Below are 25,230 nucleotides of genomic sequence, written 5' to 3'. Positions count from 1 at the left end.
TGATGCAGAAAAAAACCAGCATTATCACTAGAGTTGGCTGCATCACATGAGCTATTCCCAGAGCACACAGAATGAGCCACACGATGAAATGAAGTTTTCTGTGTGGTGGGCCGATGCCTAAAAAGCATCTGAGGAGATAAACAGCAAGTTGGATCTTAGTTTCATATTCCATGACCAAGAAACGAGTTGGAAGACAGCGGGAGTTAGTTTCTGTCTGTTAGAGGGGCAAAGACTACCCCACAGCTTTCCAAAAAAACAAAAACAAAAATAGGTGCATTTTATTTAAACAGTGGGACAAACATCAGAGAACATCCCCTGCAAACCCCCTACCCAAGAGCCCGCTGATGGGAAGCGGGGCTGCAGGATGCTCTGCTGCAATGGCACCATCTCCAACTGCACAAAACCCCTCACTGCCAGGGCCGGGCACCGAGCTAGCCCCTCGCCTGCCTGCTTGCCTGAGAAGAGGCAGCCATGGAATCAGGGCAGGGGCGGCACAGGTAGAAAAGACGATCGAAACAACACCCATGAATATACTCAACGTATCCTAGGAAGATAAAAACCATCACGAGGACCAGAAGCCATCCCGGTCTTTTGTGGCCTCCTGGAGAAGCTGTGCTTGAGACCGGAGACTCTAGCTGGGATGGCTCCAGGGAGCAGAAGGGGTGCTCCTGAAGACAGGCCCTGAGGAAAGCATACTGCCTGCAGAGGGACAGCCCCCAGCACCCTCCAGCAGGGCTCTAGACAGCTGAGCCCAATCCTGAGAGAGTCAAGAAGAGAGATGGAATGCTCAAGAAAGGAGGCATTTAAAAATTAAGAAAGAAAAGAAAGAAAAAAAAGCAAGGGTCTGCTCTGAGGCTGAGGTATTATAGATAGATGTGGGCCCAGAGAAACCAGGTCCCAGGGTACACACACGCTGGACGGTTTTGTCCTGATGAACTAAGAACGTACACACAACCTTCCTGGGAGCCACGAGCAGTGTGCTGCAGGGCCAAGGAACCAACCAGCTCCAAAGCAACTCCCTGAGCCTCGAAGGCAGCTCCTCTAACACCTCCCTTCCTCCCAGAGGGCTCCCGGCCCTGATGCCCCGCAGCCACTGCACACCATCAGCTTCCCATGTCAATACAGGAGCTCGCACAAGTCCACACATTTCAGCGCAAGATAGGTTACGTGGTCATAGTGTGGCTTTACTGTTCCACTCAACCCCCTGGTCCCTGGTGGCTCCTGCAAGTCCCAAGTGGGGCAAGTAGCAAAGGGGGCAGGAGAGTGCTTTCTCAGATGGAAGAACACAGGCAGCTCCTCAGGCACTTGGTCTGGGTGGAGGAGAGGCCAGGCTGCCCCAAGCCCCTGCTCAGGGCCTCAGCAGCGGAACACCTTCACTCTATTGTGTTCATCCAGGCCCAGCTGCAGGAGGTTCAAAGTAGCTGTTGGCTTGGGCGCTGAAGAGAAGAGATGTCTGGTCACATGGTGAAGAAAAACTGTAGTCACTGGGCATGGCCAGGGGCCATAAAGGGTCAAAGGCTGAACAGGACCCTCCTCAGCCCCTCAGGGCACAAGCACAGGGAACCAGGTAAAAGGATACAACTTGTGGTCATTCTTGACATGGTCCAGCCACCTCCGGTTGGCCTCAATTATGCCCTGAAAGGTGGTGCTGCCCACCTCAGGGACTTGGGAATGGGAGTGCTGTAGGAGCCGGAGCTGCTCACTGGGAAGGAAGAAGACAGCATGGGCAGGGAGACAGAAGGCATGGGGGATGGGAGTGCCAGAGGATGCGCAGAGGCCATTATATCTATAGCCTCCTCCCTCTTCCTCTCAGCTACCAGGGCAGTTTTTTCCAAGGCCTCTAGCAATTCAAAGCTTCAAAACAGCTGCCCCTTCAGAGCAGTTCCCAAAAGGAAAGGTGGTTGATGCCCTCTGCCCCCTTGCTGGGTGCTACTGATATAAGGCTCTGGGCTCCCACATCTGCCTGCTCCCGCCAATCTCATCAGCAAAGCGCTCCCCTCTGTCAACTCAATCCTTGGCCAGTGTCAGCTCTCAAGTTGGCCAAAGGAATGGTGGGGGGTACTTCACAGTTAGGGGCCTAAGGGAGGGGGGCGGATACATTTGGCAAGGAATAAAATGAATGGAAAATTAATAATTGGTTGAAATAATTGCCCGTCTGTCTCCTCCACAGGGTGTCCCTCTCAGTCCAGATGTTGCTCAGCAGGACTTGGGGAAGAAGGGAGCCACAGGAAGCAAACAAGAGCTCAAGGGCAAAGACAAAGGCCAGACTTCCAGGGCTGGTGCGGCTAGAGAGAGGGGCGGGGGCAGAGTCTGAACAGGGGCTGTCTCCTCCCCACAGGGGGTTGGCGGGGTAAGGCCAGTCCTTCCTCACTGGGACCTTGGCTGTGAAGGGCGCCTCAAACCCAGGCAAGTGGGGACAGCTCTGTAAACTAGAGTCCTGCCTGATTTCTTGAGGTAAGACCAGGAGGTCTGCTCCCGTTAGAGGTCCACCGGCCCAGGTAAGCACAGTGAGCAGCTCGACTGAGGTTCCACCCCAACCAGCTCCCAGGGAGGCTCACCTGGCAGACACGTAACCCAGCCTGTTCTCCAGCGGGCCAGGACTGTTGCTAAGCAGCGGGATGCCAGCTGTAAGAGCATGGGGACAGGGCTCACAAATGGGCCACGGCCACCACCCTGCTCACCAGCACCTCTTGCCTCCCCAGAATAAACAATAAAAGGAAAAGGTTCGGTGGCTGGAGGCCAGAGACAGATGAGACACAGGAACGGTCCTACTTATTTTTAAAACTTAATCTACTTTTCAATTTGGGTTAGGGCAGAAAGAAGATACTTCGTTTTCCCTCAAATGCCTGTGTTTTATGGCTTTTCATAATCCTCAGCAGGGCTGAGACCAGGGGACGCCACCTGGCTCAGAAGCAAGAATTGGCCACACAGCCAAGAGGTTCCAAGCAGAATCCTGGAGTCACAGAGACATGGAGTCACAACTGAGTTTGTTACTCACTCACTGGGTACTCTGGAACATACTACTTAACCTCTCTGAAACTCAGTTTCCCCATCTGTAAAATGGGGATAAATAATTACTACCTCAGGAGAATTATTACAAGAACTAAATGAAAAAATATATGTAAACTGCTTGGCCCATGATGTATTGTACAAGATGGTAGCTATTAAGATAATGACAACATGATCTTTTAGGTTCTACTGAGTTCCAGAATCCATAATAAAGGCCCCCAGTCAGCCAGGCTCCATCTAAACCATCCTGACCTACAGAACTTCTGGCTGCAGGGCCACCTGAAATGTCTCCTTCCCCAGGGACCCACAGGTGGAGTCAATGAAGCAATGGACTACGGCAACGTTGGGGAAGGAGAGGTGGGGCAAAGGGATGCAAAAGAGGAAGAGGAAAAAAGGAGCAGAAGAAAGAGGGTAGAAGAAAAGAAGGAAGGGGAGGAGGAGGCACAAGGGAAGGCTCCGCCCAGAGTGGGGCTTACATGGAAAATACTTGCGCCACTTCTCCAACAGGAAGTCATCCACTGTTTGAGCCACAGAGGAGGGGATCCTGGGACCCTGCCCTGAATCCCAGGCCCATTGGGTGGACGTGGGCGAGGAGGACGATGAGGCTGAGAACCTGGCCAGGGAGCCGTAGTAGGTGGTCGGGGGGGCGCTCTTGGAGGCCTGGGGAGGGAGGTGGGCTGGCGTGGAGGTGAGGAGCGGCGGCGGCAACTGAGAGTTGAGGCTGTCCAGGATGCTAGGGACGCTGCTCAGCTGGCTGCTGATCTGCCGGAGGGAGTGGCTCAAACCATGGATATTGCGGAGGGTAAGACTCGGGGTTGAGGCGACTGAAAGAAAAGAGGTGGATTGTGGCAAAGGACTCAAGCTCAGGACCCTGGACCATCTCCAGACACAGCCGGCAGGGCAGCACCCTACTGGCCACCCCTCCCTGCTTCTCCAGACAACAGCCCCTCAGCCTTATGAGTGGGTCAGGGAATGGCACGGCTTCTGTGTTTCAGATAGTGCAGGTGAGAAGCTGGCCATGAGAAACAAGTTTCCAGGGCAAGGCCCTGGGTGAGGGGCCCAGGACCCCAGAGAGAAGGAAGGGGAGAGGGCCCTTCTGTCACATAGAGGCCAGAGCAGCCGAGAGAGAACACCCTACCCAGGAGGCCCTGGGCAGGGCCAGGGGCCACACTGCAGAGTGCTCTGTAGCATTCAGAAGGCTTCCCTGACCTTTCAGCCCCATGTGCTGGCAAACCTAGATGTCCTGGCTCCTTCCCAGCATTGACTGAGCATCTAGTCCAGACACTGGCTCATAGAGGCCTCTCTGGGCAGGGCTGAGGGAAGGAGGCTCTTTCTTCCATTTCGCAAGTTCCTCCCATTCCATGGATACCATGGTCCTCACCCCATGTCTCCCTGACTCACTCCTCTGCTGCCCCCACCACTCACTGTGAGGCAGGGAACAAGATTCGGAACTTTCACTGCTCAGGCTGTCCATGTCACTGAGGTCGAAGGTTACCGCCTTCTTGGTGGGGGCTCCTCCCAGACTGCCCTCATCTGAGGCCTGCTGGGTAGAGGCAGCAGTTATAACCAACTCCTACCACGTGCTTTCCACCCTTCCTCTTTCCTTCCTAGAAGTGGCTAGGACACTGAGCTAGGTTCCTCTGTATGTTTTGTCTGTAAGCTGGTTTTCTTACGTAAACCTGTGAAACATGGCCATCTCCACTTGTTCTCCTAGCAACATTGTTGCTATGAATTCAAGGCTGCATATAGGCTGTTACCCTTGTGATGTGTGGGGACTGAGGACTTGGTGAGTAGGCTCTTCTGGGGCCCAGAGTTCCATCAGCACCCTGGGGGAGGCAAATCACACAGGCTGCCTCACAGCAGGGTAGGAGGGAGACAAGGCTAAGCATATGTCCCAAATGCCTGAGACATAGGCAACGGTGCCATCAGGACCACACAGACCCCCACCTCCCTTCCCAGTAAGCTCTCCCTGCAGTGTGACTCCAGCTAAGCCTCCCCTTGCTACATCTAAGCCTCAGACATCCAGGAGAAAGTCCACAAGGTCCCAGGGCAGGTAGGAAAACCTCTCATGTGTGTCCATTCCTGACACCCTGGTCATACCTCTCCTTAGGGACCAGGACAGGGTAAGGGCTAGGCCCTCTTAGGCACCTTTAGCAAGAGGTTCCAGGTATACTCAGGACCATTTAGCACAGGTATCCAAACCCACAGGTGTCTTCAACAAACTCAGAACTGAAGCCACTGCCACTTTCATCAGCCAGTAGACAAACCTACTGCCCAATCCTGGGCCCTAGAGGCCCAACTCCCCCAATGTAGGACCAAAGAACCCAACCCAATCCCAAGAACAGAAGAGGAAGGCTGGGGCCACACTGGGCTATGTGGCCATGGGGCTGCACCTCTTCCCAAAGAGAAGACTCCAGCTCATTCAGCTTCTCCTCTTTCTTCTTCAGTAGGTTGTGGCCCTTCCGCATGGCCGACTTCATCTCATCCAGGTGCCTGGTCTCCTGCAGCCAAGGAGAAAACAGGAGAAATGACTACCCACACAGACGCTGGATTTCCAACCCTGCCATTTGCTGACTAGGTGATCCTGAACAAATTACTATAGTCTGGTTTCTCATCTGGAAAAGAGAACTGTGACTTTTCACAGAGTCATGAGAATTATATAAGAGACAGTATGTTACATACTTAACACCATGCCCACACCTTAAAAACTCTCTAATGGTACTATTAACTAAATGGTTATTATTATTATTATTGTTTTTACAGATGAAGTCTCACTGTCACCCAGGCTGGAGTGCAGTGGCGTGATCACAGCCCATGCAGCCTCAACTGCCTGGGCTCAAGCAATCCTCCCACCTCAGCCTCCCAGGAGCTGGGACTACAGGTGTGTGCCACCACACCTAGCTAATTATTATTATTATTATTTTCTTTTTTCTGTAGAGACAGAGTCTTGCTATCTTGCTATGCTGGCAAGGATGGCCTCAAACTCAAGTGCTCCTCCGGCCTCAGCCTCCCAAAGCACTGGGATTACAGGTGTGAGCCACCGCATCAGCCACAAATGGTTATTATTATCACTGCTCCAATTATCATTAATCTCATCACCACCACCACCATGGTTGAGAGGAGTTAAGCAGAGCAATGACAGGGCCTGGGGCAGCATATATATGACCCTAGGAAGCTGCCCCTCATCTGTTCCAGCCCCTTGCTCTCTGCTGACCCCAAGCGAAGCATAGGGGACATCGGGGCCTGAGCCCCTTACCAGTTCTGAGCACCATCAGATTTCTAAGGGCCCAGGTGATCCAAGAGAGCTCACTCTGCCAGGACCCTCAACTGGTCAAAGATCTCTAATCCCAACTAATAATAATAATGAAGTATCTGCCTTCTCATTGCAAATTAGGCTATCAGAGAAGCAGGGGCAGGTAAGTAACTCAAAGCCTTTGACTAAGTGTGTTCAAAAGACTTCCATGCATGAATGAAGTCTTTAGTGTGACAGGAGGGAAAGGCAAAGCACTGGGTTTGAAAGTACTAAACCTGTCATACTCTTCACCAGGAAAATGGGACTATGACTACTGCCTTGTACATTATCAACAGTTACTGATATGGTTTGGCTCTGTGTCCCCACCCAAATCTCATCTTGACTTGTACTCCCATAATTCCCATGTGTTGTGGGAGGGACCTGGTGGGAGATAATTTGAATCATGGGGACCATTTCCCCCATACTGTTCTCATATAGTGAATAAGTCTCACAAGATCTGATGGGTTTATCAGGGGTTTCCACTTTGCTTCTTCCTCATTTTTACTTGCTACCACCATGTAAGAAATGCCTTTTGCCTCCTGCCATGATTCTGAGGCTTCCCCAGAATCAGTTCCCCAGTAGAACTATAAGTCAAATTAAACCTCCTTTTTCTTCCCAGTTTCAGGTATGCCTTTATCCACAGCATGAAAATGGACTAATACAGTAAACTGATACCGGGAGTGGGGTGTTACTGAAAAGATACCCAAAAATGTGGAAGCAACTTTGGAACTGGGTAACAGGTAGAGGCTGGAACAGTTTGGTGGGCTCAGAGGAAGACAGGAAAATGTGGGAAAGTTTGGAACCTCCGAGAGACTTGTTGCATGGCTTTGACAAAAATGCTGACAGTAATATGAACAATAAGGTCCAGGCGGAGGTGGTCTCAGATGGAGATAAGGACCTTCTTGGGAACTGGAGCAAAAGTGACTCTTGTTATGTTTTAGCAAAGAGACTGGCAGCATTTTGCCACTGCCCTAGAGATATGTGGATCTTTGAACTTGAGAGAGATGATTTAGGGTAACTGGCAGAAGAAACTTCTAAGCAGCAAAGTACTCAAAAGATGACTTGGATGCTGTTAAAAGCATTCTGTTTTAAAAGAGAAAGAGTATAAAAGTTCAGAAAATTTGTAGCTTGATGATGCAGTAGAAAAGAAAAACCCTGGAGTGGCTGGCAAGATGGCCAAATAGAAACAGCTCTGGTCTGCAGCTCCCAGCGAGATCAATGCAGAAAGCAGGTGATTTCTGCATTTCCAACTAAGGTACCCAGCTTATCTCACTGGGACTGGTAGACAGTGAGTGCAGTCCATGGAGGGTGAGCTGAAGCAGGGTGGGGTGTTGCTTCACCTGGGAAGCACAAGGAGTAAGGGAACTCCCTCCCCTAGCCAAGGGAAGCCATGAGGGACCATGCCATGAGGGGCAGTGCATTCTGGCCCAAACACTATGCTTTTCTCACAGTCTTCGCAACCCACAGACCAGAAGATTCCCTCGGATGCCTATGCCACCAGGGCCCTGGGTTTTAAGCACAAAACTGAGCAGCCACTTGGGCAGACACCAAACTAACAGCAGGAGTTTTTTTTCATACCCCAGTGGCACCTGGAATGCCAACAAGACAGAACCATTCACCCCTCTGGAAAGGGGGCTGAAGTCAGGAAGCCAAGTGGTGTTGCTCAGCAGATCCCACCCCCATGGAGCCCAGCAAGTTAAGATCCACTGGCTTGAAATTCTCACTACCAGCACAGCAGTCTGAAGTTGACCTGGGACACTCGAGCTTGGTAGGAGGAGGGGCATCTGCCATTACTGAGGCTTGAATAGGCAGTTTTCCCCTCATAGTGTAAACAAAGCTGCCCTCGAAGTTCGAACTGGGCAGAGCCTACTGCAGTGCCACAAGGCCACTGTAGCCAGACTGCCTCTCTAGATTCCTCCTCTCTGGGCAGGGCATCTCTGAAAGAAAAGCAGCAGTCTCAGTCAGGGGCTTATAGATAAAACTCCCATCTCCCTGGGACAGAGCACCTGGGGGAAGGGGCAGCTGTGGGCACAGCTTCAGCAGACTTAAATGTTCCTGCCTGCCGATTCTGAAGAGAGCAGAGGATCTCCCAGCACAACACTTGAGCTCTGCTAAGGGACAGACTGCTTCCTCAAGTGGGTCCCTGAACCCCGTGCCTCTTGACTGGAGATACCTCTCAGCAGGGGTCAACAAGACACCTCATATAGGAAAGCTCTGGGTGGCCTCTGGCAGGTGGCCCTCTGGGATGAAGCTTCCAGAGGAAGGAATAGGCAGCAATCTTTGCTATTTTGCAGACTCTGCTGCTGATACCCAGGCAAACAAGGTCTGGAGTGGACCTCCAGCAAACTCCAGCAGATCTGCAGCAGAGGGACCTGTTAGGATGAAAACTAACAAACAGAAAGGAATAGGACCAACATCATCAACAAAAAGGACATCCACACAGAAACCCCACCTGAAGGTCACCAACATCAAAAACTATAAAGATGAGGAAAAACTAGCGCAAAAAGGCTGAAAATTCCAAAATGCCTCTTCTCCTCCAAAGGATCACAACTTCTTACCCACAAGGGAGCAAAACTGGACTGAGAATGAGTTTGATGAATTGACAGAAGTAGGCTTCAGAAGGTGGGTAATAACAAACTCCTCCGAGCTAAAGAGGCATGTTCTAACCCAATGCAAGGAAGCTAAGAACCTTGAAAAAAGGTTAGAGGAATTGGTAACTAGAATAACCAGTTTCAAGAAGAATATAAATGACCTGATGGAGCTGAAAAACAGCACAAGACTTTGTGAAGCATGTACAAGGATCAACAGACAAATCAATCAAACAGAAGAAAGCGTATTAGAGATTGAAGATCAACTTAATGAAATAAAGCGTGAAGACAAGATTAGAGAAAAAAGAATGAAAGAGAATGAACAAAGCCTCCAAGAAATAGGAGACTATGTGAAAAGATCAAACCTATGTTTGATTCGTGTACCCGAAAGTGACGGGGAGAATGGAACCAAGTTGTAAAACACTCTTTAGGATGTTATCCAGGAGAACTTCCCCAACCTAGCAAGACAGGCCAACATTCAAATTCAGGAAATACAGAGAACGCCACAGAGATACTCCTCAAGAAGAGCAGCCCCAAGACACATAATCCTCAGATTCACCAAGGTCGAAAGGAAGGGAAAAATGTTAAGGGCGGCCAGAAAGAAAGGTCAGGTTACCCAAATAGGGAAGCCCATCAGACTAACAGCAGATCTCTCTGCAGAAAACCCTACAAGCCAGAAAGGGGGAGAGCCAATATTCAACATTCTTAAAGAAAAGAATTTTCAACCCAGAATTTCATATCCAGCCAAACCACACTTCACAAGCAAAGGAGAAATAAAATCCTTTACAGACAAGCAAATGCTGAGAGAGTTTGTCACCACCAGGCCTGCCTTACAAGAGCTCCTGAAGGAAGCACTAAACATGGAAAGGAAAAACCGGTACCAGCCACTGCAAAAACATACCAAATTGTAAAGACCATGGACACTATGAAGAAACTGCATCAACTAATGGGCAAAATAACCAGCTAGCATCATAATGACAGGATCAAATTCACTCATAGCAATATTAACCTTAAATGTAAACAAGCTAAATGACCCAATTAAAAGACACAGACTGGCAAATTGGATAAAGAGTCAAGACCCATCAGTGGGCTGTATTCAGGAGACCCACCTCATGTGCAAAGACACACACAGGCTCAAAATAAGGGGATGGAAGAATATTTACCAAGCAAATGGAAAGCAAAAAAAAGGTAGGGACAGCAATCCTAGTCTCTGATAAAACAGACTTTAAACCAACAAAGATCAAAAAAGACAAAGGAGGGTATTTACATAATGGTAGAGGGATCAATGCAACAAGAGCTAACTATCCTAAATATATATGCACCCAATACAGGAGCACCCAGATTCATAAAGCAAGTTCTTAGAGACTTACAAAGAGATTTAGACTCCCACACAATCATAGTGGGAGACTTTAACACTCCACTATCAATATTAGACAGATCAACAAGACAGAAAATTAGCAAGGATATTCAGGACTTGAACTCAGCTCTGGACCAAGTGGACCTAATAGACAGGAAAATAAGACTATTACTACTGCCTTGTACCTTATAAACAGGTATTGATATCCACCCCAAATCAACAGAATATACATTCTTCTCAGCACCACACTGCACTTATTCTAAAATTGACCATCTAACTGGAAGTAAAACACTAACATTCTTTTGCAAATGCAAAAGAATGGAAATCAAAACAGTCTCTCAGACCACAGTGCAATCAAATTAGAACTGAGGATTAAGAAACTCACTTAAAACCACACAACTATATGGAAACTGAACAACCTGCCTCTGAATGACTACTGAGTAAATAACAAAATTAAGGCAGAAAAAAATAAGCTCTTTAAAACCTTGGGGGTTCAGTCAGGATGGTTGGAAAGACAGTAAAATTATAGAATATAGTCACAACCCTTCTTGGAAGGCTGAGAAGTTTATATAGTTTCAGTAGAAGTTTCAGCTGAAGGCAGCCTAATCCCCTTTACCTTTAGTTGATAAAGAAAAGCAAATAACTAGGGAACGTGGGGGAGTTTATCTCAATAACTTGTTTACTCATGTGGTCCTAAAACTACCTTTAATCTTTTGCAGACTGGATGGTTCTCTCGGTGGGAGGGCACCAGATTTATCACTTGCAAATGGTATTTGCTTTAGGCCTTGGAACCTAGCCTTTAATCATTATCCATAAGTGTGTTGACTCAAGAGCCTCCATTATTAAATCTATACTGAATAAATGCCTAGAGTGCCAAATGGTTGGGGCCATGGCTGCTATCTCTCTCAGGAGTGTCTGTGAGTCGCCATGGACCCCCAGCCCACTCTTTCACTGGAGATTTGTGTTTGAGTGAATTTGTTCATTCATACACTGAGTCAGGGTCTGCGGCTCAGACTCTGACAGAAACCAATGAGAACAAAGACACAATGTACCAGAATCTCTGGGACACAGCTAAAGCAGTGTTTAGAGGGAAATTTATAGCACTAAATGCCCACAGGAGAAAGCGGGAAAGATCTCAAATTGACACCCTAACATCACAATTAAAAGAACTAGAGAAGCAAGAGCAAACAAATTCAAAAGCTAGCAGAATACAATAAATAAGATCAGAGCAGAACTGAAGGAGATACAGACATGAAAAACCCTTCAAAAATATCAGTGAATCCAGGACCTGGTTCTTTAAAAAGACTAACAAAATAGATAGACCGCTAGCCAGACTAAGAAAGAAAAAAAGAGAGCAGAATCAAATAGATAATAAAAAATGATAGAGGGGATATCACCACTGATCCCACAGAAATACAAACTACCATCAGCGAATACTATAAACATCTGTATGTAAATTAACTAGACAATCTAGAAGAAATGGATAAATTCCTGGACACACATACCCTCCCAAGACTAAACCAGGAAGAAGTCAAATTCCTGAATAGACCAATAACAAATTCTGAAATTGAGGCAGTAATTAATAGCCTACCCACCCAAAAAAGCCCAGAACCAGACAGATTCACAGCCAAATTCTACCAGCTATACAAAGAGGAGCTGGTACCATTCCTTCTGAAACTATTCCAAACAATAGCAAAAAAGAGACTCCTCCCTAACTCATTTTATAAGGCCAGCATCATCCTGATACCAAAACCTGGCAGAGACACAACAAAAAAAGGAAATTTCAAGCCAATATCCCTGAAGAGCATCGATGTGAAAATCCTCAATAAAAAAGTGGCAAATCAAATCCAGCAGCACATCAAAAAGCTTATCCACCACGATCAAGTTGGCTTCATCCCTGGGATGCAAGGCTGGTTCAACACACACAAATCAATAAACATAATCCATCACATAAACAGAACCAATGACAAAAACCACATGATTATCTCAATAGATGCAGAGAAGGCCTTTGACAAAATTCAACACTGCTTCATGCTAAAAACTCTCAATAAACTAGGTATTGATGGAACATATCTCAAAATAATAAGAGCTATTTATGACAAACCCACAGCCAATATCATACTGAATGCGCAAAAACTGGAAGCATTCCCTTTGAAAACTAGCACAAGACAAAGATGCCCTCTCTCACCACTCCTATTCAACATAGTATTGGAAGTTCTGGCCAGGGCAATCAGGCCAGAGAAAGAAATAAAGCGTATTCAAATAGGAAGAGAGGCAGTCAAATTGTCTGTTTGTAGATGACATGATTGTATATTTAGAAAACCCTATCATCTCAGCCCAAAAATCTCCTTAAGCTGATAAGCAACATCAGCAAAGTCTCAGGATACAAATTCAATGTGCAAAAATCACAAGCATTCTAAGCATTCCTATACACCAGTAACAGGCAAACAGAGAGCCAAATCATAAGTGAACTCCCATTCACAATTGCTGTGAGGAGAATAAAATACCTAGGAATACAACTTACAAGGGATGTGAAGGACCCTTCAAGGAGAACTACAAACCACTGCTCAAGGAAATAAGAGAGGACACAAATGGAAAACATTCTATGCTCTAGATAGGAAGAATAAATACTGTGAAAACGGCCATACTGCCCAAAGTAATTTATAGATTCAATGCTATCCCCTTCAAGCTACCATGGACTTTCTTCACAGAATTAGAAAAATCTATTTTAAATTTCATATGGAACCAAAAAAGAGCCCAAATAGCCAAGACAATCCTAAGCAAAAAAAAATACAAACAAACAAACAAAAAAAACAAAGCTGGAAGCATCACACTACCTGACTTCAAACTATACTACAAGGCTGCAGTAACCAAAACAGCATGGTTTGGTACCAAAACAGATATATAGACCAATGGAACAGAACAGAGGCCTCAGAAATAATGCCACACATCTACAACCATCTGGTCTTTGACAAACTTCACAAAAACAAGCAAGGGGAAAGGATCCCCAATTTAATAAATGGTGTTGGGAAAACCGGCTAGCCATATGCAGAAAACTGAAACAGATCCCTTCCTTACACCTTATACAAAAATTATCTCAAGATGGATTAAAGACTTAAACATAAGACCTAAAACCATAAAAACCCTAGGAGAAAACTTAGACAATACCATTCAGGACATAGGCATGGGCAAAGACTTCATGACTAAAACACCAAAAGCAATGGCAACAAAAGCCAAAAGTGACAAATGGGATCTAATTAGCAGCAAAAGAAACTATCACCAGAGTGAACAGGCAACCTACAGGAAGGGAGAAAATTTCTGCAATCTATCCATCTAACAAAGTGTTAATATCCAGAATCTACAAGGAACTTAAATTTACAAGAAAAAAAAAAACCCATCAAAAAGTGGGCAAAGGATATGAACAGACACTTCTCAAAAGACCTTTATGCGGCCAACAAACATGAAAAAAAGCTCATCGCTGGTCATTAGAGAAACGCAAATCAAAACCACAATGAGATACCATCTCACATCAGTTAGTATGTCAATCATTAAAAAGTCAGGAAACAACAGATGCTGAAGAGGATGTGGAAAAATAGAAACACTTTTATACTGTTGGTGGGAGCATAAATTAGTCAACTATTATGGAAGATGATGTGGTGATTCCTCAAGGATCTAGAACCAGAAATACCATTTGATCCAGCAATCCCATTACTGGGTATATATCCAAAGGATATAAACCATTCTACTATAAAGACACAAGCACACGTATCTTTATTGCAGCACTATTCAGAATAGCAAAGACTTGGAACCAACCCAAAAGCCCATCAATGATAGACTAGATAAAGAAAATGTGGCACATATAAACCACGGAATACTATGCAACCATAAAAAAGGATGAAGTTGGAAACCATCATTCTCAGCAAACTAACACAAGAACAGAAAACCAAACACCACATGTTCTCACTCATAAGTGGGAGCTGAACAATGAGAACACATAGACACAGGGAGGGGAACATCACACAATGGGGCCTGTTGCGGGGATCAGAGGGGCTGGGGAGGGATAGCATTAAGAGAAATACGTAATGTAGATGATGGGTTGATGGGTGTAGCAAACCACCATGGCATGTGTATACCTGTGTAACAAACCTGCACATTCTGCACATGTATGCCAGAACTTAGAGTAAAAGAAAAGAAAAGAAAGAAAGGAGAAGAAAATAGGAAGGGAAGGGAAGGGATGGGAGGGGAGGGGAGGGGAGGAAAGGGGAGGAAAGGGGAAGAAAGGGGAGGAAAGGGAAGGAAGACCAACTCATTTTTTGAGGAGCAATTCAAGCTGGCTGCAGAAATTTACATAATTAACAAGGAGCCAAATGTTAATCCCCAAGACAATGGGGAAAATGTCTCCAGGATATGTCGTAGGTCTTCATGGCAGCCCCTCCCATCACAAACCTAGAGGCCTAGGAGAAAAAAATGGTTTTGTGGGCCAGGCCCAGAGTCCCCAAGCTGTGTGCAGCATAGGGATTTGGTGTCCTGTGTCCCAGCCACTCTAACCATTGTTAAAAGGGGGCAAGGTACAACTCAGCCCATGGTTTCGGAGGGTGCAAGCCCCAAACCTTAGCAACTTCCACATGGTATTGAGCCTGTGGATGCAAAGAAGTCGAGAATTGAGGTTTGGGAACCTCCACCTAGATTTCAGAAGACATACGGAAACACATGGACGCCCAGGCAAAAGTTTGCTGCAGGGGTGGGGCCCTCATGGAGAACCTCTGCTAGAGCATTGCAAAAGGGAAATGTGGGTGTTGGAGCCTCCACACAGAGTCCCTACTGGGGCACCACCTAGTGGAGCTGTGAGAAGAGGGCCACCATCCACCAAACCCCAGAATGGTAGATCCATCAACAGCTTTCACTGTGCACCTCAAAAAGCTACAGACACTCATTACCAGCCTGTGAAAGTGGCCAGGAGCGGGGTTATACCCTGCAAAGCCACAGGGGTGGAAATGTCTAAGACTATGAGAACATACCTCTTGCATCAGTATGACCTGGATGTGAGAGACAGAGTCAAAGGAGATCATTTTGGAGCTTTCAAATTTGACTGCCCCACTGGATTTCAGACTTACATGGGCCCCGTAACCCCTTTGTTTTGGCCAATTTCTCCCATTTGGGATGGTTGTATTTACCCAATGCCTATATTCCCACTGTATCTAGGAAGTAACTAGCTTTTGATTTTACAGGCTCACAGGCAGAAGGGACTTGCCTTGTCTCAGATGAGACTTTGGACTGTGGACTTTTGGGTTAATGCTGAAATGAGTTAAGACTTTGAGGGACTGTTGGGAAGGCATGATTGGTTTTGAAATGTGAGGATGTGAGATTTGGAGGGGCTAGGGGTGGGATAATATGGTTCAGCTCTGTGTCTCTACCCAAATTTCATCTGGTACTCCCATAATTTCCACATGTTGTGGGAGGGATCCGGTGGGAGATAATTTGAATTATTGGGGCCATTTCCCCCATAACGTTCTCATGATAGTGAATAAGTCTCACGAGATCCTGATAGGTTTATCAAGGGTTTCTGCTTTTGCTTCTTTCTTATGCCACCACCATGTAAGAAGTGCCTTTGGCCTCCTGCCATGATTCTGAGGCCTCCCCAGCCATGAGAAACTGTAAGTCCAATTAAACCTCTTTTTCTTCCCAGTCTCAGGCATGTCTTTATCAGCGGTGTGAAAACAGACTAATACAGTTATCGTGAGGTTCAAATGATTTACTACTAGAAAAGGTGTTTGCACGCTATGCATTACCATGTAAATATAAGTGACCCAGGACCAAAGTGGCCACTCTCATGGAGTCCTGAGAATGAGAAACTGAAGGGGAGCCCAAAGGAATGTTTTGTTGACTCCCCTACCCACTCCCGCACAGGGCTGGTAGGCTCTTCCCGAAGCTCCTGACCTTCTCCAGGTTCTTGTCCGTATCTTCCAGGGCCTTGATGTCTGGTGGGTCTTTGGCCACCTCCTGCGCACTGGCCAGCTCACGGCGCCAATGCTGCTGGGCAGCTTTCAGAGCTGTCTGCCGCCTCCGCATGGAGCGTGTCTGCTGTACCAGGAATTCCTTGGCACTACGGAAGGCTACCTCCTCAGCAGAGAGGTAGTGCCAGACATTGTGGGAGGACAGGCTGGGGCAGGAGAGTTAAAAAAGGAAAACAGAAGCCTCTAAGAACTCGGCTCTGGGTCACATAGCCACTTCCCCAGCAGATGCCCACCCAGAGCACAAACCAGAGCTGCTGGGCTGGGGCTGGGCAGTGTGTGTGCAGGGATACCACTGTTCAATATCCACAGTGTGCAGTGCCTGGGACTGACAGTGCCCCCACCCTGACTCTGAGAGGGACCGTGCCTAGGGTCTCCAGATAGATGACCAGACACTTCCAGCAATCTGCTTCTCCACTATAGGAGAATGTCATGTCAAAGGTCGCAGTACGCAGTTTCTTGGCTTGCCAGAGAAGATTCCTTAATCCTCCATAGCCTTCCCCATGAACCAAGCCCCACTGGTGATCACTGTCTCCTCACTTCAGCTCACCCCAGCTCTAGGATGCAAGTACTCACTTAACCCCTTCATGGTACCCTAACCTGAAATAAGACAGGCTATGGGAACTCACCTGTCCAAGTGTAAGTCCTCCTTGCTCTGGGAGAGAGAAGACACCTCTTTGGCCTGGTTCTAGGGACACATGGTAAAAAAAGTCCACTGAGTGTAGCAAAAGCAGACACCTTGCAGGCTTGAGAGACCCCAAAGCCCCTCCCAGTGGCCTAGATAAGAAAATGGCTCTCCAGCTGCCAGGCACTGTTTACTTATAGATATCATCTGACTGGTGGACATGACTGGAAGCTGGGGATGATAAGAACAGACCCATAGAGAACAGAGCCAGCCACTCCTGATGCCTTGGCCCACCTTATACTCCTCCCCGTCTGGGGCTCCACTCCTCTGGATGACTCGTCCCCTCTGGAAGTACTCCCCTGATGCCTAGCCCCTCCCAATGCCCCACCCCCTCCTGGTGCCCCAGTCCCTGGCCCCCAGCTCCCAGCTCACTGTCCCAAGGGATTTCCTCAGGTCCTCAATGTGGAGATCTGGCTCAAACTGTGGGGCAGCATTACTTTCCTCAACTGTCACCTCTCTCAACAGGTGCTGCTTCTTCTGAGCTTCAGCCTCCAGGCTGCTGTGGAGGGAAAGGGGAGTGAGAGGCAGTGGGGCCATGGGGGGTGGTGGTGAAGACGAGGTCTGATGAAGTGAGCCAGAACCATCTCCATCCCCTCACTCCCATCTGTCAAAGTCCCTAAGGAAGGGTTGAGGCACAAACAATAGCACCAGGGATCCCCTGCTTTTCACAGCATCTTAACAACCCCAATTCTCTAACAGAAAGCAGCCACAGGCTCTTCTGCCTAGCTCCCAAGCTGGGATTCCACCTCTCCCTATTAATTGGGCCATGACACAAGCAGCAGAGGTCAGAGGGCGGGCAGGAGGCAGCTAGCAGGCCTAAACGCAGGGTGCCCACACCACCTGATGTGTTTCTGCAGTTGCTGGCTCTGGGCCTGCAGCAGATCTACTTGGGACTCCAGCTCCAACTTGTGCGCCCGCAGCTCGTCAAGAATTTTCCGGAGCTGCTGGTTTGACTGCAACAGGTGGGTGTGCTCCTTCTGTGCCTCCTCCAGGTGCTGATGGGTGGCTGTGGCTTCCTAGGGGCAGAAGGAAAGATAGAGGCACCCAGAGACAGCACAGGGAACAGGCAGCACTAGAGGGTAGGGAAGACAGAAGGGGATGGGCTGGGGATGAACTCAGAGTCACTGAAGTCACTACCTCTGAGGTCAGGAGTTCCGCAGGCTCCTGTCCCACCACAGCCCCACTCCCCTGAGGTTCCCAAGTGGGATCCACAGAGTGGCATTATTTGTGGAATACTGGTCAACAGAGTTTGGAACACCAGTGCCCAACAGTTTGGACAGATCAGATGAAGAAAATGTGAGGAACAGGGAGAATAAAGACAGGGAATGGAGGAAAAACAGAAGAGAAGACAAAAGAGGAAGACAAACCTCACTCTTGAGAGCAACCTGCCTCTGTACATCAAGCAGCTGCTGCTTCTCCCTCCGGGCAGTCTCCTCCTTGCAGGAAAGAGACAGAATTTTCTGGCTGACTGCAGATCCCAGGTCTGAGGGGCAGGGCCTGTCCTCTGCTAGAGGAGCTATGACTCAGGTCAAGAGCCCCTGCAGATCCCTCACCTGGACCTCCAGCTGAGCCAATCTGGCCTTGACATCTTTAGCTCTGGTTTCAAGTTCCATCTCTAAATCTTGGAGCTTCCTTTCCTGCCCAGAAAGAGAAAGACATAAGCATAGAAAGAGTGTAAAGCATTAGCTGAGGGGCAGGAGGGGGTTCCAGAACCCACCATGCCACACCGCAACCTCGACTCTGGGCTCAGGCTTCCTCCCTGTGTGCCCCTGCAGCCTCTCAGGAAGGCACCACACCTTGTTTATTTCCTGCTGGGGCAAGGAGACACGAAGGTGTCAACCACAATGCCTTACAGGGGCTCACCTCTAGTTCTAACCCTGGGTGTATTCCCTGGCCCAGAAAACAAAGGAGCAAGGATAGACCAGCTTGAGGATGGCCAGTGAGAGACTCCCACTCCAGAAGCTGTCAGGCTCCATCCTACTGGGGCCATGGCGCCTGCTCCCAGCACCCTCCTGCTGTGCATGGAGGGGTCACAGTGGGCTCGCCCTGCCCCAAGTCCCTCACCTGCTCCCTGTGCCGGTGCCGCAAGTCCTCAAGACGCTTGTGTTGCTCCTGCCTCACGGTCTCCAATTCTCGCTCATGGGCCCTCTGCAGGCGCTCCAGTTCTCCCATCAGGTGCCCCAGGAGCTCAGCCCGCTGCTTTCTCTCCTGCAAGGAGGGTGGGCCCACCAGTGGGAAACTGCAGCAGCCCCTTCCACCACAAAAATCACAGCTCCCCCAGCCCTGCAGCCTTGAATCAGTAAGATCAGGGACATCGTCTCTTGGGAAAAGAGGAGGGCTACAAGCACATCACCAGCCCTGGCCCCAGCAAGCCTGCAGTCCTCTACAGCTGAAGCAGAGGCTGGCCAGACACCATGATGGAATCCCTCTCTGGGTCTCCTATGGCTCCACCATATACAACTTTTCCTCCTTAAGGAATGAAGGTCACTGATAAATTATTAATATTCTTCAGCAAGGTCATAATTGGTTGGGAAAGGGATGTGGCAAATTTCATCACAAGACAGCTATTTCTGCCCTGGGAAAGATCCTAGAAAGAGTCTGGGATATTGGTTCCAGTTACTGGAGCAGTAGCATTAATGCCCTTCAGGGGCCCAGCTGTGGGCTACAGTCAGCCACCCTCTACCCACCCACTGTTCACTCTCAATGTGAGCAAGCCAGGCCAGCTTGGGTCCACTCAAGTCACCGAACTTTCCTACCTTAAGGCCAAAGGCTTAAAATGGGGAGAATTTCAGTAGGATTTGGCTCTTGCCAGTCTATTTCTTGGTGTCCTGAGATGTTGAGGAACCCTGGTGATGTGGTGTTGCAGGGAGGAAACTGAAGGCTTTGGAGTCGAATGGCCTGGGCTTGAATCCTAGCTCTTCTACTTATTAGCTGGTTGTGATCTTGGGAAGCTACTTAAACTCTCCAAGTCTCAGTGTCCTCATCTTTAAAAGGGAGATAATAATAGATCCTTCCTAGGGATGGTGTGAGGACTAAATGAGTTGAAATAGATAAAGAGCTCAGAATAGTTCCTGGCACACAGTACAAGCTCAGTGTATGGGGGTTCTTTTTAGTATCAGTAGAAAGTGCAGCCTGCCTGATAAAAGAGGAATTGCCCCTCGTTAGGTGGAGGTTTTTCTCATGCTTTAAGAAAAAAGGCAGAAAACATCATTGTGACAGGGTACCAGGGAAGAAAACCTCCCACAATCTCTGACCATAGTTTATCCCCTTCCTCTCCCCCACAGTCAGGTGGGAAGGACCCCAAGGTGTGTGTGCATGTGCATGTATGTATGTGTGTGCAGGCGCACAGGGGATGTGGCCAAACTACCTCAGCTTCATACTGCTCTCTGGCCTTAGCCATCACTTGGTGGTGCTCCTCCTTCATCTTGTCCAGCCTCCTCTCGTGCTCCCCTTCCACTTCCTGGCGCTTCTCTCGCAGAAGACTGCTAAGCTGCAGGGGAGACGGCAGGGATGTAGCATGGAGAACCGAGGTGCACCAGCGCTCAGGGCTAGTGCTGAGGGTCGTACATACATTTCCCCAATCTCTCCCAACATACACAACACATGGACATCACACAGCCATGACACCATGGTCAGCACACAGCCATACCCCTAACACCCCCTCCCCACATTATATAGAGGCATCAGACTGGAGGAGTACCTGGCTTCAAGAGAACCAAGGCATAAAAATGGAACCAGACGTGCTAACCCCAGCTGAGCCATCCAAAGCAAACTGGAGGCCACTGAGGCTAGGACGGCTCAGTAGACCGTAAGAGAGTCCACAACAGGTGCACACAAATGTGGAAGACAAAAAGTGGCACTCACCTCTTGCTCATACTCAATCATGTGATAAGCCTTCTGGTGAACTCTGTGCTCTGCCTGCCCAAGGCACTTCTGCAGCTGGGTCTCCTCTTTCTGTTGAGCTTCCTCTATCTTCTTCTGGAGGCTAGAGACCACCTGAGGAGGCCCCCGCACACACAGGGGAGTGTGACCCTCAGAGAGACTGTATAGCTGCTGTGCTGGGATGCATTCTGAGGATCTGGCATCCATCCCCAGGGGCTGGAGGGAGAGAGAGGCTCACTGCCTAGTGGCCAGGGATGGGGCTGAGTTCTGCTAACCAGCCATGAAGGGGGCCCAGGATGCTGCATCTCACCTCCCGGTGCTTGGCCTCCAATGAGGAGCAGAGCCGCTCCAGCTCAGCACTGTGCTCCTTCTCCAACCTTGCCACGGCCTGGGGAGGAGCAAAGGGACTGAGGGAAGCTGGCCAGGTACTGACCTGGCAAGAGGCAGAGCCAGGAAGACTACTGACCCTCAACCCCTCGAGATCAGGGCCAAGGGGAAGCACAAGGAAGCACAGCACATCCTTGCTCCTCTGAAACAACTCAGCCCCTGAAGTCTACAACTGGCAAATGAACAGAACATGAAGGCCAGAAGAGAGGGGAATTTTAGTAAGTCTCGGCTCTCTGATCCTACCCTCTGCCTTTGGACTAGGCCACAGGTCCACAGATGGCACTCATGCTGCTAAATAAAATCAAAGCCAGGGGGCCAAGTTAGATGCTGTCATTAAGTCAGGCCACGTAGAACTTTCTTTTTATTTTGGTGAGGTGCAAAGCTTCAGCTATTAGACATGGGAAAAACTACAGCAAGAGTGGGGAACTCCACTATACTGCAAGTGCTCAGAGAGACTGTGCTAAAACCTTCAGAGGCTCCATGTGACTGTAGTAGAGGGAGTATGGACAAAGAGAAAATCCCTGCTATGTTGCCAGCCTCTGATTCTAAGAAAGGAGAGGGAAGTAGGGAGTGAGGCCCTTGCAGCTGCCCCTCAGAGACAGGGAGGGAGAGAGCGCTCTTGTCGCAAAACCTCTGGTCTGACTAAAGCTCTTTCAGTGGTGAACTTCCTCAAATCCATATGACACTCCCCCTCAAGCCTCTGATGGCTCCCTGCTTGACAATCTCCAGCCACCACTGCCATCCAGCCTGACCCTGGAGGGGCCTCGGGACACCTGCTGCATCCTCTGCCCTGCCACGGAGAGCAGGGCAAGCTCCTCCCTTGAGCTGATTCAGTCTATATGGAGTAATGGGCCCAGGCGGTCAGCTCATCATTTCCCATGCCTGTCTGTGAGAAACCTACTCTCTGCCTGGCTCCCCAACCTGCACGCCCACCCGAGGCTTGCCCTTCCTCTCCCTGTGCACTCGGTCCCTCCTCAGGCAGCCCAGACACATGTCAAAGGGTGAGGTCCCCACTTGACTGGCTCACTTCTTTCCTCTCTCCTTCCAGCTGTTCCCTCAGCTGCTGCAGAGCCTTCTCCTTTACAGTGTTCAGAGCAGCCTGCTCGCTCTTCTCCAAAGCCTCCATCTCTTCCTTGAGCCGCTCCAGCATTTGCCTGTTTTTCTCTTCCAAGCTGGCCCTCTCAGCCTGCTGTTGAGACTCCAACTCTTCTCTCAGCTTCTGAAGGGAAGCCTCTTGCTCAGCCCTGGGTGGAGAGAGTGGAATGGGGATGGGCCTGGGCACCTTGGGTCCCCTCCGTGAGGCTGGGCAGCTCACAGGTAAGCACACACTTACCTGATGCGGTCCTCATCTGCTTGTGCACTGGACTGGACCTGGGCTCGGAGCCGGGATAGCCTCTGGCTTTCCTCCTCTCTCATCCGGGCCTCCTCCTCCTCAGTGGCTTTCTGCAGCTGCTCCTTCAAGGAACTGAGATGGAAAGGAAAGGCTAGGTTGTCAGAGAAACCACAAAGGTCTTTCTTCTATTCATAATCTCTGGCTCTCAACCTCCAATAGCCCTGCTGCCTGCCTAAGAAATTTCCTAAATCTTTTTTTTTTTTTTTTTTTTTCCTTTTTGGAGACAGGTTCTTGCTCTGTTGTCCAGGCTGGAATGCAGTGGTGTGATCATGGCTTACTGCAGCCTTAAACTCCTGGGCTTAAGCAAGCCTCTTGCCTCAGCCACCCATGTAGTTAGGACCATAGGCACGTACCACCAAACCCAGCAAATTGTTGAGATGGAGTCTCGCTGTGTTGCCCAGGCTGGTCTCGAACTCCCAGGCTCAAGTGATCCTTCGGCCTCAGCCTCCCGAAACACTGAGATTAGAGTCATGAGCCACTGGGCCCAATCAAACCTTCCTAAATCTTAAAGATGAGTCTAACCTCAGCCTCTGGGTCCATGGCTGTCTCTCATAGTACCTCCCAGGATCACAAGGAGACCATGAACTCCCCTTTGCTTCAAGAAGCAATCTACTGGCTGGGCGCAATGGCTCACACCTGTAATCCCAGAACTTTAGGAGGCTGAGGCAGGTGGATCACCTGAGGTCAGGAGTTTGAGACCAGCCTGGCCATAATGGCAAAACCCCATCTCTACTAAAAATACAAAAATTAGCCAGGCGTGGTGGCACACACCTGTAGTCCCAGCTACTTGGGAGGCTGAGACAGGAGAATTGCTGGAACCCGGGAGGCAGAGATTGCAGTGAGCAGAGATCACACCACTGCATCGCACTCCAACCTGGGCAACAGAGCAACACTATGTCTCCAAAAAAGAAAAAAAAAAGATCAAACTACAGGGCTTCTGGGTTTCAGTACAGTACTTCTTCCAAAGGCTCCCCTCTGTCAACACCTTCACCTCCGCACAGCACTCACTCAAGGATAGCTATAGATGCCAACTTGATTCCACATTCTTTTACTCTGACAAGACTCTGTTCTAGGCACATCAGCTGAATCACCATCCCTCCATTCTACCACACTCTTCCTTGCCTCTTCGCCTTTGTTCTTGCTAGTTCCTCTGCCAAGAATTCCCTTTTCTACCTAGCAAACCAATATTCATTGCCCAACACCCAGCTCCCTCTCTGGGAAGTCTTTCCAACTCTCTCCAAGCTCATCAATTCTGTTCCCATCACTTTACATGTGGTCCTGGTTTTTTTTCTTTTTTGAGACAGAGTCTTACTCTGTACCCAGGCTGAAGTGTAGTGGCACAATCTCGGCTCACTGCAACCTCCGCCTCCTGGGTTCAAGTGATTCCCCTGCCTCAGCCTCCTGAGTAGCTGGGACTACAGGCATGAGCCACCATGCCCAGCCCAGTTTACATGTGGACCTTTCTTAACCCATGCTACTCTGCACCGTGCATCACATGGCATCATGATTCATCTTCTATATCTCTGTTTTCCTTGCAGGTCTGGGTTTCTCAAGAGAAAGAATCTTCTCTTAAAATCTGTTCTATCCCAGGTATCACACACAGTAGCTGACATAACGTAGGTGCTTAAAAAATTAACTGAATTTGAACAGCATCACCCAGCCCCAAACTATAAGCAAGCCATGATATCTACGAAAGGTTATCTTATTCATAGACCAACAGTGGCCACTTCATCCTAAGCAGACATCTCCCTCCTTACACAAACCACATCCTTTTCAGGTAACTCCTCTCACAGACCCACATGACCAGGGGACGTATGCTGTGAACTCAGAGAATTCTAGCCCAGGAAAATCATGATTTGGAAAACAAATCCTTTGAAAAGCTTCTGCACCAAATTCTAAAGCCAAAAAAAGATTTAGGATTCTTTCCTATTTCAAGATACCAACACCATGACTTTCTTCCATTAAGAGAGGATATTTGAATTAAGTATAAATATTTCCTTCTAGATTCCCCAGAAACCCTTTCTCTTTGCCCTATGACTAAATTTTATACACAGCAACACAATGTTAGAGCTGGCAGGGACTTTAGAGGTTTTAAATCCAATCCCTTCATTTTACAGTGAAAGAAACTAAGGGCCAGCCTGCCTGCCTTCTCATTCCAGAAATATTTGTTACAAGATCAGCTGTGGATTCCAGAAATTTCTACCACATGGAAGTTCCCAGCAGAGGGAAAGAGAGCCCATTCCTCAGAAAGGCTTGGGCATACACAGAAACAGGTTCTGGTGATAAACTATTTTGAAGAAAGCCAGGCAAGGCACTGTCCACAGAGAAATCACTTAGTTAAGACTGCCTGAATACGCATTGATTTCGACTAAAAATAAAAGCAATTGCTACCATTTGTTCAGCAACTACTGTGTTCCAGGCCGTGAAGACACTTTTGGCATGCCAGTCTTCCCTATAACGTAAGAGGGCCTCTGGAGTCAGGGGCCTTAGGATAGGGATGGAAAGCACAGTCAGCCAAGTTCAGGGAAACCAGGAAGAGGGGAGGAGACTGGTGGGGTGATGGGAACACACCGCCAGGATTTCCTCCAAGGTGCTGCACCTTAAGGTGAGTCACATCCTGCCTGGG

At 48.6% G+C, this 25,230-nt stretch overlaps 1 protein-coding gene across 16 annotated transcripts in view; it reads right to left on the bottom strand.

The window, feature by feature from the left end:
- Nucleotides 1–263: 263 nt before the first annotated feature.
- Nucleotides 264–25,230, bottom strand: part of CEP164 (centrosomal protein 164) — an 81,172-nt gene continuing 56,205 nt past the window's right edge. For 7 of the 16 annotated variants that reach the window (XM_012470414.3, XM_012470420.3, XM_012470413.3 and 4 more), the window contains 18 exons: nucleotides 22,545–22,676; nucleotides 22,239–22,455; nucleotides 21,135–21,212; nucleotides 20,807–21,040; nucleotides 20,310–20,432; nucleotides 19,007–19,150; nucleotides 18,496–18,579; nucleotides 18,310–18,378; nucleotides 17,783–17,958; nucleotides 17,315–17,441; nucleotides 16,887–16,945; nucleotides 16,184–16,406; nucleotides 5,403–5,510; nucleotides 4,435–4,552; nucleotides 3,486–3,833; nucleotides 2,559–2,625; nucleotides 1,580–1,702; nucleotides 264–1,453 (listed from right to left, as the gene is read on the bottom strand). In XM_012470414.3, coding sequence (XP_012325837.2) covers nucleotides 1,357–1,453; nucleotides 1,580–1,702; nucleotides 2,559–2,625; nucleotides 3,486–3,833; nucleotides 4,435–4,552; nucleotides 5,403–5,510; nucleotides 16,184–16,406; nucleotides 16,887–16,945; nucleotides 17,315–17,441; nucleotides 17,783–17,958; nucleotides 18,310–18,378; nucleotides 18,496–18,579; nucleotides 19,007–19,150; nucleotides 20,310–20,432; nucleotides 20,807–21,040; nucleotides 21,135–21,212; nucleotides 22,239–22,455; nucleotides 22,545–22,676 — 2,527 coding nt within the window. In that variant the 3' untranslated portion in view covers nucleotides 264–1,356. The remainder of the gene's footprint in view (nucleotides 1,454–1,579; nucleotides 1,703–2,558; nucleotides 2,626–3,485; nucleotides 3,834–4,434; nucleotides 4,553–5,402; nucleotides 5,511–16,183; nucleotides 16,407–16,886; nucleotides 16,946–17,314; nucleotides 17,442–17,782; nucleotides 17,959–18,309; nucleotides 18,379–18,495; nucleotides 18,580–19,006; nucleotides 19,151–20,309; nucleotides 20,433–20,806; nucleotides 21,041–21,134; nucleotides 21,213–22,238; nucleotides 22,456–22,544; nucleotides 22,677–25,230) is intronic. The other 9 variants (XM_012470421.3, XM_021671175.2, XM_012470426.3 and 6 more) reach the window with 6 other exon arrangements.

Source organism: Aotus nancymaae, unplaced genomic scaffold (genome assembly GCF_030222135.1).
Source record: "Aotus nancymaae isolate 86718 unplaced genomic scaffold, 86718_ANA_hifiasm-v0.15.2.pri h1tg000012l, whole genome shotgun sequence".
NCBI classification, from domain to species: Eukaryota; Metazoa; Chordata; class Mammalia; order Primates; family Aotidae; genus Aotus; species Aotus nancymaae.
The sequence above is the reverse complement of the archived record's forward strand: the minus strand, read 5'-3'. Positions and strand labels throughout refer to the sequence as shown.